The 15,737-nt window shown below is 33.5% G+C and overlaps 1 protein-coding gene across 2 annotated transcripts in view; it reads left to right on the top strand.

Annotated features, from left to right (window-relative positions):
- LOC115454511 (patched domain-containing protein 3) overlaps positions 1-15,737 on the top strand; it is a 47,173-nt gene that overhangs the window by 8,277 nt on the left and 23,159 nt on the right. The window contains exon 1 of one of the 2 annotated variants that reach the window (XM_030183243.2): positions 15,363-15,450. The exons of the other annotated variant lie outside the window; for it this stretch is intronic. Within the exon in view, the coding sequence (XP_030039103.1) occupies positions 15,445-15,450 (6 nt within the window). The 5' untranslated portion in view covers positions 15,363-15,444. Of the gene's footprint in view, positions 1-15,362; positions 15,451-15,737 lie in introns of those variants that run through there. 2 annotated transcript variants of the gene reach the window in all.

The raw sequence follows: 15,737 nt of genomic DNA, 5'->3' as shown, positions 1-15,737 counted from the left end.
GTCCACGTCACGGGACAGAATACGTACGGCGAAAAGTGGGTGTACCAGATATGCCTCTGCCTACCCCTTCGAGGATGAAAGGCGTGAGTGTGTGTGCGTACAAATTCCTCAGGTTCACAAGCCATATACAAGTTTTAACGTGGCGTGTTTATCTAAAGGCGACTGTTGTAAATACTTTCTTACCAGTAAAGTAATCGTGGTTGTCTACTCATTAGTTAATAAATACGCCGATATTATGCTTGTGGTCATGCTGTATGAACATACTTGAAATAAAGTTCTTTGTTGTATATAACTTCACTGTTTTCAATTTTACGATCACCATTATATTTTCACTACCACATACTTTATTTAAATTATAGGGAAAGTTACTTCACTTCAGCTTTCTGAAGTGAAGAAAACTATATTCAAATTCCTTGTATGTTAACACAAACAATATCTGTATGACCTCAGTCATTAGAATTATTGAACGTTTATTTACAAAGTGCTTTAGTTTTGTAATTACTTGTGTAAACGAAATCTAATGTGATTCGAAGACCTAGTTTAAAGTGAGATCTTTAAACTAGGTCTAGTCTTAAGTTACTGTTATTTTTACAGAGAAACTATTGCCTCATATACCTTAAAAGTAATTAAATTTTTATTGTACTTTAAAGGTAGTTGCTGCACCAGGCTTTAGGTAGGCATCGAGGAGACCAATGTTATGGTATAGTCGTATTAGTACTAATTTTATTGCCGTTTTTTGGGAGCATATGTTAGAGTGTGACTTTTGGATTTGGTCGGCTTATAGATTTATATGTTTAAGTATTATATATTTTATTTATATATTTAAGTAGCATTTTCTCAGCCGAAGTAAACAGGTCCTAAATGTTTTAAATACCACTATATACCTAATAAATGGGACAGCCATTTAACACTTCTAAAAAAAATAAGATATCGTCAGAAAATTTTAAAGTTATGAACAAAAATCCACGCTTTTAACTCTAGCAATCATAAAACTTCCCTATAATATTGCTTAGGTTTTAATGGCCACCGTATTACGGTCACCTTAATTATAAATGGCCAGTAACCACCGTATTAAAGGAACAATACAAAGCCATCAGAATACATGGCACGTATCATTGCGATAATCATGACGTGAAGAATTAAGTCCGGCACTATTGGCTGATTTATTTCGAAAACCTTGTCAAGGTTGGGGCTTAGAATTATCTTTTGTAGCTATTGTAATGTATTGAAAGGTCTATGGACATATATAAGGATACTTATGTTATTAATTGCTATAATTCATTGGGGTAGAGTACTTATATGTTTTCTAATAGTAAAAATGGTCAACTGTGATTAATAATGAATAATTCCAAACTAAGATGAAACGTTTTTATCGGATCAATTTATTTTTCCTATTTGGGATTGAACGTGAGACTTCGTTTTCTTCTTTCGTCCGTTTATACCACCGCTAGACTAATGACAATTTTATGACATACATCTTCATGTGATTGTTGTATTTATATTATTAAGAGGTAGGATTTATCATATTAAGTGTACTACATAGCAGTTTCAATCGATTATTTACGTATAAACGAATCGATCTTCATGTATACGGAGCGAAATTAATTAATTACTTGAAACGGTACCACAATTTACAGCTTGATTACACGTACAGGCTCTGTGGTCTACCTCAAAACTCAAAACACGAACTAATCATCAACTGCGATCCGATACAGTTTAAATTTATCTTTACATATTATAAAACAAAGTCCCTCTTTTCTGTCTGTGTGTACGTTATCGATTTTTTAAAAATGTTCTGAACGGATTTTATGAAATTTTGTATGGAGATAATGAAAGACTACTAGGAATGTTTTAGGTTACTTTCTACCCTGGGAAAATATATAGCAAGACTTTTATCTCGGAAAACTTATCCACGCGGGCGATGCCGCGAGCAATAGCCAGTACTACAATAAAAGGTCCAAAATTATTTTAATACATACAGTAATGTCACAAATTTTCGCACTCTTCAAGTATTATTTTTCACTTTATGTTGGTTTCCCTAACAAGATGTGCAGTCATTTTGACATTTTCTAACTAAATGAAACGTTAAATTCTTGAATATAACAGTTTAATTAGTGACTGTAAGTTGTAAGTGACAATAGTGACTCGAAGCGTAGATATAAAATAAAAAAATAAGTTTCGAACATAATAAATATCAAAAAAAAAGAATTAATAAAAAGTAATTTTGATTTAACACGCCCTAATGCCATTATTATTACTCTGAGAGAATTCACCGCAATGGCAACATAATACTAAGTCAGAAATACATTCACGCACACACCATATTCGCACTAAACTACACAATGAGTACAAAAATGAAAAGTAAATCCGGGTTTTTTGGTGAAAATATTCACTATAGACGATTTTTGGCACAATGTTAGCACACGTAAAGACGAGTATGTGATTTCATTTTTAATGCTGTCGCAATGTCCACCTTTAAACTGGATCCCCAAGTTAAAAATAGGTGATAGGGCCGTGGAAGCAACTAAACAAAATTCTTGTGTGAGATACATCCATCAAATCAGTAAAGTGCAAGTGTAAGATTATCACACGCAAATAAGAAATACTGCAATTAATAGTATCTAGTGACCGACCTCCGTTAACTTTATCGTATAACCGAAGGCAACCGAGAAAACAAGAATTTTATTAATTTACTATGGGATAGTGACGTCCATTGATATTTCACTCGCGGAAGAATATAGGAAGTCATTATAGTACAACAAAGGTATTAAAACAACGTTTACGTACGCAAATCAGTCCACGAATCACGAAGGATCACGATGTAGGTCTTTAAGCCGGATCTTTCAGAATTTTTCAAGTCGAAAACAAGTCATAATTCAATTCAATTTCAAGTTTACGTTAGGGCGTACTTTGTCGCTATAATTTAATGTTGTTTATTGAAACTACTTTGTATGCCGCGCGTAATGTAGTAGTTTTGAATTTTACGAGACAGCCAAGAAATATCTATGTGTTTATCCCTGAGGTAAAATATTAGTTTAAATTGTTGTTATTACTTTAACAAGACGGCCTGGTCGTCCTTCGGAGGTTAAAAAATATAATTTTTGATGGTGGATAACACGAATGACAGCTGGTACCCAAAATAACTAATTTCAGTTAATCGTACAATGAGTAACCACCACTTGTATTTAATTATATAGAACGTATGCTAGTTCATCCGTGGTGTAGTATGGACTATGGAGTTGTTTCTTTCCTTTCTTAGTTAAAATATCCGAGTCTCTATAAACACTTTGAATAGTGTTTCCAACCTGTCGATTTCGTCACTGCATTTTCTTAGTTCGCTGAAGCGTGGTGCCAATATGTCATTAAGTTTCGAAACATCATTGAAGCATGTACGCATGAACTCTCATGTAGGAAATAACCTTTAATTGTATTCTACAAATTGTATAGTCTATGAAGGTATTGTCTGCTATAAATAAAAACAGGTAAAGAAGTAAAAAAAATTGGTACCAGGTCGTGCAATGATAACGTTATTTAGATTATATCCAAGTGATTCAGAGACCTTGGAAAGTTCACTGCACCCACTGTTTTGATGATTTTAGAGATAGGACAAGGTCAACACCGAGCGATCCTGCGCAGCTTGCATCGGTTCTATGCGACCTTCGCTCGGTCGACGGTCCTACAGCGTCGACTATTTAGGTCATGTTGTCTATTGGAGTCAACAGCTTTACAATTCCAGTGTTGGCTACTTCTGTCTTTCTCTTTCTTAATTCGCAATTTCAACATCTTTTATTACATTCTGTTTGTAAACAGTTCTTACGAGCCAGATTATAGTTCAAGTGCTATAAAACGACTTTCACTTTTTTATTATCGTACATTGACCTATCCGATCATATTGTCCCTCAGCAGAATACGCTAGACACAAAATCTTCTAATTTAGTTTAGATAGAAAATCGATTCTTCCATAACAACTGTCATATTCTACATCCCTGAGTTTAAGACCCATTCAAACATAATTTTTATTACAATAAAATACAACCAGGATTATTGAAAAGTGAAAGGCCATAGGTGTTTGTTATATTTTATAGAATGGTATGAATAAGTTTGTATATTACAAATGAAGATAAATTTTGGACAGTTTCACTACAATTGCACATGTGTGCCAATTTTCCGGTCACTTACGTCGTCACAGATCTCCGACGAGATTGCCACGCGATATGGCGTTCCATTCAACGGCAGATGTAATTTAGATAGCAATGACGAGCCTTCCGCACGGCACAATGCTTCACGCCGTGGAATATAATAATCATAAATAAAACTACTTTTTTCGATGCTGCGAATATTAATTGAATTAGTTCTCTATGACAAATTCTTTGCAATTTTATATTAATCGATAGTAGGAAAGTAATTTGTTTTATTACGCTATAGAGTGCGGAGAAAGATATAAGACGTCTATGTATCTATGTAGTTTTTTTTTTCTATTTGAAAGCCAATGTTAAGGGAGTGTTGGACCACCAAGCTAGCTTTACTAATGCCGACATGGCGACATACGTAGTGATTCTAACGTCAACTGTTATATGAGTATTAAAACTGTCATCATGGATGGGTTTTCTTTCTTGCATAGGTATTTAAGTCGCATCTTATTCGAATTGAAAAAAAAATATAATTGTTTAGCCTAAGATCACTAATCTGTAAAACTCGTAAAGTTAAATCAATTTCAGCAACAAAATAATCCATACCAGTAACAAATGTGGTGGAATTGCGAGTGTATGCACATGTTTAATTATTGTTGATGATTACTTACCTGTATTTCTCTCAACGGTTCTTTTACCAATATAGGGCGTATTTGATTACTTTGTAATCAAGATTACATTTAATCCGATTACCTGTAATTAGAGTGTTATATAATTACTTTCACATCAACTGCAACCGCTAATTATAGTTAATCAAGATTGCATTTATTAATAATCGCAATCACATGATTACTCTTGTGAGTGCGTTCCACAGTTGTTCATTTTGAAAAAGAAAGTTGTCCTTAAATTTATTTGAAATATTATTTTATTGCCTAAAATCTGATTTCGAGTTTTCCGAAAGTCTAATTTATATTAAAAGTATGTTTTTGGAAATTTTACAAATAAAAATTAATCGAAATGTAAGAATTTTGTGAGTTGTGTATATTTCTAATTTTATTTTACCGTCATATGTAGAAAAAAAAATCACACATGGAAAAAATAAACGTTATCAAAAAAATAATCGATTACCAATGATGATTACAAATATGTTAATGTTAATCCAATTAAATAAATATCGTTAATCGAATTTTGGGATAACTATTTCGAGTAATTTGGATATAAAAATTGTTTATATTCGTTAACAAGTATAGGTTATATTCACTCAACGGTCTCTTTTTAAGCAAAATATTATTGCTTGTTAAGGAGTAATTTGTAATCGTAATCCCAATTACATTTTGTAATCATAATCGGTAATTTGTAATCCAATTACTATTTGCGCAACACTGTCCTTTACCGCCTCTGCCCTAAAAAACGAACGTGAACAAACTTCGTCACGTGGCGCTCAATCATCACAATATCACGAGGGCAGTTACAACCCACACTGATGGATTAATGAAGATCCAGTTAAGCAAGAGATTACTGGAACACTCCGTGACGCACCTCCGGAATACCATTGCTGACTGTCTTGTTCTGTTGAGTTTTCGTCTTTATTATTTTTGTTCAGCGTTTGATTTTTAGGACTTTTATTAGAATGTTTGTGTGAGGTGTTGATAGACGGCTGAAGAATTTTGTTAAAAATAACAGTTATAGGAGCATTGTTGGATCCCTTCTAGGTACGCGAGCAGCTTGATGCTGTGCTACGGTTTGTATTTCAAAGTTTGCACGATTTTATAACTGTTTTTAGGAAGTCGTAGATAGCACTTACCTATGATCAGGCGAGCGGTGTGCTTTCTCCTCATTCAGTTAATTAGACACAATTATGATGATGAAAATCATAATTATGTAGTAACACACCTGTAACTCGACATAATTATGATCGATCGTGTAAAATTGATCATTGAAAAACCATTAATAACAGAATTCTCAAGGAGGACTAGCCGGTAGCTGATTACCGGCCGTTTTCAACAAACGATCCCAACCTCAATCTTCAATCCGATCCCCAGAATGGACAAATCAAAATAAGTCATTTGTAAACGTGTCAAAAATCTTTGTTTTGATTGGTCTATTTTGAGATAGACTCGTTTATTGAATATGGCGGTAAAACAGCTACGCAAAAACCTCTGTTATCATAAACTTTAATTAATCAGAAGATTCACGTTTAAATTCTATCCATACACTCCTCCGAACAAAAATAACCTTTTTAATATTATCAAATAAGTCGGAATATGTAGGTGAAATGCCTAAAAAATCATGTTGCGTCGATTCTACATTAAAGTGAGATACAAATAGAAGAATTATATACCCATTATGTATTATAATTATCGTGAGGATGACCAACAAAACCAGCTTATACGTACTAAGCCGCACCTAATCACAAGTACACCAATAAATCTCTCAAGAGACCTTAAATTAACACAGTTTACATTCTAATATATGCATCGGATTATTAATTTTTAAATCAAGGATTTACCAGTATGTATCGTACCATGGTCAATTGGTAAAAACTGTAAAATATTGCGTCAATGGTTTGTGTGTAGCAACCAGCGATTAATTTCATAGTGTATTTTAATTTAGTATCGTTTAGTTTTAGGAATTGGTATTTGATTTATCGATGGCGTGGTTATATTTCGGTACGACTGCAGTGTTGCGGCCTCGAGTTCAATTCCCGGGTATGACAAAATTATGTTTTTCCTGTTCAGTATCAGCCCGGAGTCTGGAGTTTGTGCCTAATATGACGATAGACTCGCCCCCTATCATGAGACGAAACACTCTGGTGAAAAATGATTGCCCTGGGTGCACCTGTACCTACCCCTTTAAGAATAAAGACGTGATCTATGTTTGTATGTGTGTTTTAAAAGAGTTAGTCATAGAATCAAACCAAATTTACGAATTATGTATAAGAAGGATGTAATATAATGATAATATTAATAACCTCTAAATGTAATAACTTTCTTAACTTCCGACAAATGAACTCTATGATTGTAGAGTTCTAATCATATGTGCCAGATATTACGGCCTTCTTAACTTCCTTTCGTAATCTAATATAAAAATATCTATCAGTCTGTCCGAATACCAATGCCGGAAACTAATCAACGAAATATTGTTCTGGCTTTACTGCTCGAGTGTTTTTATTATATCGAGAAAGGGTAGCACTATATTTACTAGTTTTGATAGTGAACTACCGTTTCTAGCTAATATTAGCTATTACTCGCTATAAGCAATAAGCAAACTAACTAGCTATAAGCAAATAGCTATTGCTCGCAGCCCTTATCGTTTTAAAATCTTTTCAGCAATGAAAGTCCCACTGTACAACAGGGGCGAAGGGTGAAATTTTGCAAAAGGGAACTCGACACAACATATGGGTATTAATATGCATAAATGCGGTTTCTCTCTCTCTTCAGTCGGCCCCTCATTACTGAGGATTGTGATCCCGTCCAAGGTCATTTAATAGTCTTCTCCACGAGGCGCGATCTTCGGCTTTACTGAATGCGGTTTACAAATCGTTTTAATTACAATTACATTTTATATAAATTATCAAATGGGAGCCAGCAGGAATTGGGTTATGCACCCTTCGATACTGCTGTGTAATTTGTTTTAAAAAATATTTTTATCCCGGACATGATCTGTGTACCAAAAATTAAAATCCGTTACGGGAGTTATGCGGTTGCTGCTCAACGACCAAACTAATAGCATTTGTAATATTTACGTAATGCTATATTTTTTATGGGTATTTAATCCTTGATAATACGTAATGTGTTTAAAATTTATTGTAATTACTTAAATTAATTGTGCATGCACTAATCTGTTATCGCTCAATAATTAGTATTTCCATAACTCATTATCATTAATGAAATATAATAGTTTCGTTACAGTTAATCATGGATTTTAAGATAAAAATATAAGTAGTGAAACAATGGAATAAAATTATTTGGTAATAGGAAATCGCGGTTTTAAGATAAAAATGTTAGTACTGTATCCAAATGGGTTATAAATTCCGTTATGTGAATGTTACCTACCTACATAATATTCTTAAGTAGCAACCAATTTTGGCCTTGTACGGGTAGCACTTATTATCCATAACTAGATAGCTGGTGATCCAATTTTACTAAACTTCACAGGATCTTCTGCTGGGCTTATCTGAAGATAACCTAAGGAAAATATTCATGGACTATTCTACTTTCTTACTCCAGTGTTAATTACGCTTTGCCACGACTAGCACCTTCGCAAAATTAGCTCCTATTATAATTTATAAGACAGAGGGTTGATCTTTCAATCATCAGATAAAATTTATTCGTAGAACAAAGCACAATACAAACGAATTAAAAATTACAGTTGTATGTACTACAAAGTTGTCAATTTATCTCGCTTATACATTCAGTCAGGTTATTATTGGGTGGATCATCAATTGGAAAATTAGCAAAAAGTTATTGATAAAAGCAAGTTCAATTTAACTAAGCACTCATAAACCTAGTTGAGTTTTATGTATTACATTCGGGGCGATTTTTTTCTAAATGCCAATGTTTTTCAACGCTTGATAGGCAAACATATGTAAGCGACAAATATACCGAAAATTATTTATACAAATATTTGTAATCGCTAGATTTTTTGCGTCATTTGATCTAGGTTTTGTAGCTATAGGATAATTTTAATATCATTAGATTACATTTTTATAACGTAAGTAGTATAATTATTACTTATAAAATTTCTTATTTAAAAACAAAACTTTAAATCGCTCTACTGAATCATTAATGATTGTCGCTTAGATATGATTACCTGTCAAGCATCGATTTATTTTCCACTTTTGTCTTCTATTCAGAATTAAGTATATATGTTAGTTTATACCTTATACAGTTTAAACATAAAGATATATTTATTCTGCAAATATGGATAAATAACGATGACCAAACATAAGTTTCTTCAGAGTAAAATTACAATTTCTTCAAGAGTATAATATAATAAAATTTCAAAGCATTTATGTCACAAGCATGCACTATAAAAAATATCATTGTCAAATCCTAAGTAAGTAATACTTATATAAGAAAATTTGAAAAAAAAATAAAATCAAATTAAAACATATGACAGCCAGTTTGTACCCTGCCTTCTAGAATTCTATCTAGTGCTTTCCCTAATCTGGCGGCAAGAACGATTAGTGACAAATGTTACATCAATATTTCACCATACCCGCCGTGCAGAACGCTGTGCAACTAGTTATTAAACGCTCACATTTGCTGCGGCTTTCCTAGAATTTGAATTAACTAGCCAGTGTTGTCATCTAATTCTAGAGTCGTTTAAATGGTGCTAACGAAATATAGTTTACCAACCTGCTTTCATACGAGAAGCTTAGGATATGTAAGGTGCTTACTAGTTAATTAACTGCATACTGCGATAATAAGCCTCGGTAAAAAAGTTTTTTACTCCACGATTATCGCCTTATTATTAAGACTTGCTGTTGCGATTGTCGTGATATGGATGTTTTTTACACCACGATTATCGCCTTATTAATGTAGAAGACTTGCTGCTGCGTTTGTCGTGACTTCGCCAGTGAACATAAGTCCACATGGCACTAAAGCGATCTGTGTTGCGATTTGTACGACGTTAGCGCCATCTATTTGAAATAATACACATACACCTCACGCCTTCATTCCCGAAAATGTAGGTAGTCCATTGAAAAGTTACATTTGGGGTTGCGTTTTTTAGAGGACGCAATTTTATTTTTTAGAAGTGTAGGGGGGGTCAGTGTAAAGCTACAGCCAAGTTTGTGGGGTCGCCACCCTTGTCCCACGGCCGCCATCTTGGGTTGAAATGGTTTTACGATGTATCTCTTAAACTATTTATCTAACAAAAAATTATAAACATTTTTGTTGCAAATTAAATTCTCTACAACTTTGGTCCAGTAACTTTTGTCGTAGAACTATAAATAAAAAGTTATAAGCAAAAATGTTAAGCAATTGCTTCATCTGTCCCAAAGCGATTCAGGATCCAAGTAATTCGCGTACAAGCCGACAACCGCGGGTTTGTGTTGTACGTATTATGAACCTTATAAACACACGTTCTGATGACGTTGCAATGGACATTGCTTAACATTGAATTTCTTAACATTTTCGCTTATAACTTTTTATTTATAGTTCTACGACAAAAGTTACTAGACCAAAGTTGTAGAGAATTTAATTTGCAACAAAAATGTTTATAATTTTTTTGTCAGATAAATAGTTTAAGAGATACATCGTAAAAACCATTTCAAACCAAGATGGCGGCCGTGGGACAAGGGTGGCGACCCCACAAACTTGGTTTTAGCTTAACACTGACCCCCCCTACACTTCTAAAAAATAAAATTGCGTCCTCTAAAAAACGCAAGGTAAGGCCTAAAAAATGTAACATTTTAATGGACTAAGGCAGATGTTCAAATGGTGCACCCAGTTTTCGCCAAGTGTGTTCCGTCCCATGATGTGATATGAGGCGAGCCTATCGTCATATTGGGTACAAATTCTAGACTCCAAGTTGATGCTTACTAGGAAAATCTAATATCACTACCCGAAATGGGATGCGAACTCGGGATCTCAGAGAGCTGTCGAACCGTGTACACGAAACTATGCCACCGCCTAATAATCCGATAAAAATGCATTCCACGGTAGCAATTTACCGGGATTAAAAGTAGCTTATGTATTAATTCAGGACATACTCTATCTGTGTGCCAAAATTTAATCCAAATCCATTGAATTGTTTCTGCTATTAATTCCCATAAACACCACAACATTTTTAGAAACTTCTGCATTTCCAATATTAATAAGAGTAAAATAATTAACATATAGATATACAAAAAACTTGAATACTATATTTATTATTATTCATTTCTTTATTTTTATCAAATTTTTCAGTCCATAATGTTAGTAACCATTAAATATGACTGATCCCAGATAGTGACGTTAAAGTGTCACTACGTCGGATATTTCGCCATTGGTCAGTGTTTGGCAACCGTGACGATGCAAGTGGGATGCTGCCAAGCTAATAATGTATGAGGATCATTTCGTTGCAAATATAGCTAAAAGAGCAATAAAATTCTAATGCAGAGCTAGGAAAAAAATCACGTTTCAAAAAACTTATGATTTCCACCGCTGGTCTCGTCAAATCTTTAGAGAAGAGGTCAAAATGAGATGTAAAACTAGGTGATTAGGTATTGATTACATTAATAAATAATAAAGTCAGTCACATTATAAAATTAATATAATTCGTATTCAAATAAGCCCTTGAATAGATTTGAGGCTTCGACGGGGTCGTTAAGTGGCAAAGTAACATTCCTCTAAATCGATTATATTCTTTGCTGTTTTCTATTATGTTGTATCTATCGAAGACTAATTCATAGAATTAATTGTAAAGCCAATATTTTGTATCTGATTATTTGATAATGAAAGAGGTAAGTAGGTAGTTTATTTATTTTACAAATCGTAGCACTTGCAAAATATGAGTTATAACAACTGAGTTAGGACGCGCACTAAGTTTAGAACTTGTATCGCGTATCCTTTACAAATCTGTTACAGTAATTCAATTTGTCAGACTCTAGTTCGAAGTCTAAAGGTTACAAAAAGAAAGGAAAACAAATAACAATAATAATAACAACAAATATCTCAATAAATAATGAACTACAAAACACAGCACGAATTTGCTATTTTCTGTTAACATCTAGATAAATATAATAATAATATAATTTCTTACATATAGGTATGTATAATATATTATATATAACCAAACTGTTGAGATCAGGGTTAAACAGTATGAACCACTGTATGTGTGTGCGTGTGCGTATGCATATGCTTGTGCGTATGCGTGTGTGTTAGTCACCCACAGTAATTAATAATTCTTCAGTATCTTGGTACGAAAGTGTCACAAGCCACTGAGTTAATTTAGATTTTACCTTGCTCAACGGCAGCAATTTAATGTTAGGTTAGAATAAAATACATTAACGGTTTATTTACTCGCGAGAAGTGTTCAAAGAATTTAATTACATAGAAAGGAAAACAGACACGCAATAATATTCCTTATGTACAGTCAGCCAAAAAATTAAATAAATTCAAAACATCAAAAAGCCTGTACACATTAACTTAAATCGATTTTTTTTCTTTATCTAAAATAAAGTTTCTTTTTGGAGTTTATTTTAAGGAAAAAACTATTGTTGATATGTACACAAAAGTTGAAATGCGATTTGAAATTTTTAAATTGTTCAGCTACTTTCGTAGCAGACTGTACGTAGTAAATAAAATTGTAATGGTATGTGGGCTTCCTGCGAAGGTTGCGATTGCATGCACTTGCGCACCCCGCGACCTTCGATATTAGGGAGTGAGAGTCGAATGGCGGGGTTTTAGTCGGTAGGACAGTTTATACCGGCGACTCCGGCAGACATCCGTAAATGGATTTCACCCACTAAAAAAAAAGTGGTATGTGGTCTTTTCTGCTCTGTATCAGCCAGGAATCTAGAATTTGTATCCCATATAATAAATGCTATATGGCACATTACTAAACTGAATCACTAAAAACTCCCTACCCCGTAAAGGTTTAACTAATACAGCAATCTCTACGTAATGTATCATGGTACTAAATCACTTTAGTAACCTTAAAACAACCAAAAAGAGCTCATGTTTATTATAAAAAAACAACGAAATACAAAATACAAATAAATTACTCAACACAATTGCATACGTGATACAATAAAGCCTAAAAAATAAACCTCGTAAATTTCCACTGAATGACTAATACTGTCACTTACCGTTAAACATAAAAGGATTTTTCGTCAAAGCAGCATTTACAAGGGCTTGGTTTGAATTTAAATTACTGTTTTCTGGAAATATAGGTGGATGAAGATTTTAGAGATGTCTATAGGACTTGAAAAACAAAAAAATTGAAAGCAGCGATAGCCTAGTTGGTTGTGGAACGGACTGCCGAGACGAATTTCCGCAGGTTCAAAACTCAAGGGCACACACCTCTGACTTTTCTAAAATTATGTGTGTAGTCTTTGTGAATTATCGCTTGCTTTAACGGCGAAGGAAAAAGTACCTAAAGCGTTGTGGATTCATAATGAAAACAAGTAAGCTTACTATTGATTTTATTCGTACGTTGCGAATATTTTAAAAACCTTGTGTAATACTAATGGCCAAGTATCGATTTCATTAAATCTGATTGAATAGCAACCAAAGGTCTTATAGTGAAAACCCCGCCTTGACTTCTTTACCTATAAACGGCATATCCTGGTGACCTTCAAAACTGTTGACAAAATATTTACACTCTACTAATTGATCGTAGTGTTGTTTAAATATATTAAATAAAATTATTTTTAGTAAAAGTTACAATATCTACCTACATTTTATAATCAAACAAAATATATATTTTTTTGTAATTGACTTTTTGAACGACCGACACCTCAGTCTCCCCGTAACCAAGGTTGCAAAGCCTTCGAAACGTCGGGAGAAAATTATAATATAAAAAACCCTGATATAATTAGAAAAATATTTTTCAACGTCTAACATTCGCGTAAACATAAGAAATCATAATTAAATATTTCATTCAACAGATGGTTCTGATCCATTGTTATCATGCAAGGTTTAAAATATGTACCATAAGCCCATATTTCGCAACTGATACGAGAAAAAGGACGGAAACCGAAACCGCGTTGTGACAAACGGAAACTCACTTTGGATTGATGTGCCGTCATGGCGAGTTATCGCAATGTCGACTGTTGCAATCTACCGGCACACATAGCTGAGCTGCTACTGCTGAGTACCTCAAACGAAAGGCATGGTGCCAAATTAAGGGTCACTTATAGCAAAAGTAGGCCGAGTTGAAACTATTGAGGTTTTGAAAGTACAGTCGGCCACGAAGATAGCTGAACAATTTTAAAATTTCTAATCTCTTGTACAATGTACATTTCCATGAAAATATACTTATTCTGTATTAAAAATTAAGTCGTCCCTTCAAAGTTTTCTTTACTAAAGAAAAAACCCTTTGGCTGACTACTCACTATATTATTGGACCTGATAAAGTTAGTATAGCACTTGTTCGAAACTCTATTTTATTGTTCCTATGACTCTAAAAGAAGGAGCATATGAAAATCATTGTAGTGCCCTATTGTATAGTAAAATACTATTGTAAGATTAATATTCCTAGAAAACAAACAGTAAATACATTTGTTTAAATACTTCATTTTCTAATATAAACACGCATAGTCTATAAAAACATCTTTTAAATCTCTTTACTTGACGTTTAAGTTAGAAAGTGACAACAGGTATGCGTAGAACACTGACAAATTGTCGCCGGCGCGGTCTGTGGCACGATACCGACACGCAACACGATGCTCTGTCACAATTAAAAATAATTTACAACTACATAGCAAAAAAGAACAATCAACGCATATCAATAGTTAACGGCCAATAAGACAATGGTAGATTTGAAAGCAAGTCTCGTACGTTACCAAAGTAACTCGCAACTTGCAATAAAACACGCCGAATTGTTGGTTTTGAGTTGTTTGTAAACTTGCTTTTGCTGGTGGTAGGATATATTTTATATCCGGCCGGATAGCACCATCGTACACAAGTTAAAGCCTGCCATAGTGACCCACGTAAGCGTTCTGGAATCAGCCTGTGTATATGAGGTTCCAATAGGCCGGCATAATTGTGTCGACTGTAAAGGGGTAATCATCCCTCGTCAGTTGACATTCTATTGGACCCCACTCCACTTACCATTAGGTGCAGTGGAGTACCCGTTTAAAAAATAATTCTGCCAAAAAGTATCTGAACAAATTGAAAACTTTAAAACTCTACGTTAACTTCGATCACAATATGTTTTTTTTTTTATTTACCTAAAACAAAGATAAATTTTCATATCTTATATTATATACAAGTGAATAAACGATGCTGATAAAGACACAAAAGTTTAAAGGCGATTTTAAATTTTTATTTTGTTATCTACTTTTGTGTCTGACTGTACCTGCACGAATCTTTGCGACGAATAGAATTATAGTTATGGCTGTTACCCAAGTCCATTTTTTTGCACATCGTCTTGATAACTTCAAGTAAGTGTACAAATGTTTTTGAGTGTTTGTATTAACTGTTTATCTACCATAACTGTTTAATTTAGGACTTAAATATATTGTAATTCAACTTGCTTTTGAGTGCACAGGATACAGTTATCATGAATTATATTCAAAGGAAAAAATAACCGTTATTTTAAGTATGAAGACGAATCATTATGGCATTAATTGAAATTTGTACGTGCTGTAATAAAAACAATTATGCGTGTATGTACCTAATTTATCATTGAATTAAATTTTATTTTTATTTGGTAACTATATGTTGAGCTAATTATTCTTCGGCGAAAATTATTATTATTTCGGGCAGACACGCATCGTCGACAATGCAATTGAAATATTTGTGTATTACTAGTAGTAATGTTTTTGAGAATAAAAAGACTCTTCTGTTTTAAATACTTTTTACGTATAATTGAATATTTTATTTCATACTAGCCTTTGCCTGCGGCTTTACCCGCGTGAAAAAGTTTCTTCGGGGAAAAAAGTAGTATAGCAAT

This window comes from Manduca sexta, chromosome 17 (genome assembly GCF_014839805.1).
Source record: "Manduca sexta isolate Smith_Timp_Sample1 chromosome 17, JHU_Msex_v1.0, whole genome shotgun sequence".
In the NCBI taxonomy this organism is placed as follows: Eukaryota; Metazoa; Arthropoda; class Insecta; order Lepidoptera; family Sphingidae; genus Manduca; species Manduca sexta.
The sequence above is the reverse complement of the archived record's forward strand: the minus strand, read 5'-3'. Positions and strand labels throughout refer to the sequence as shown.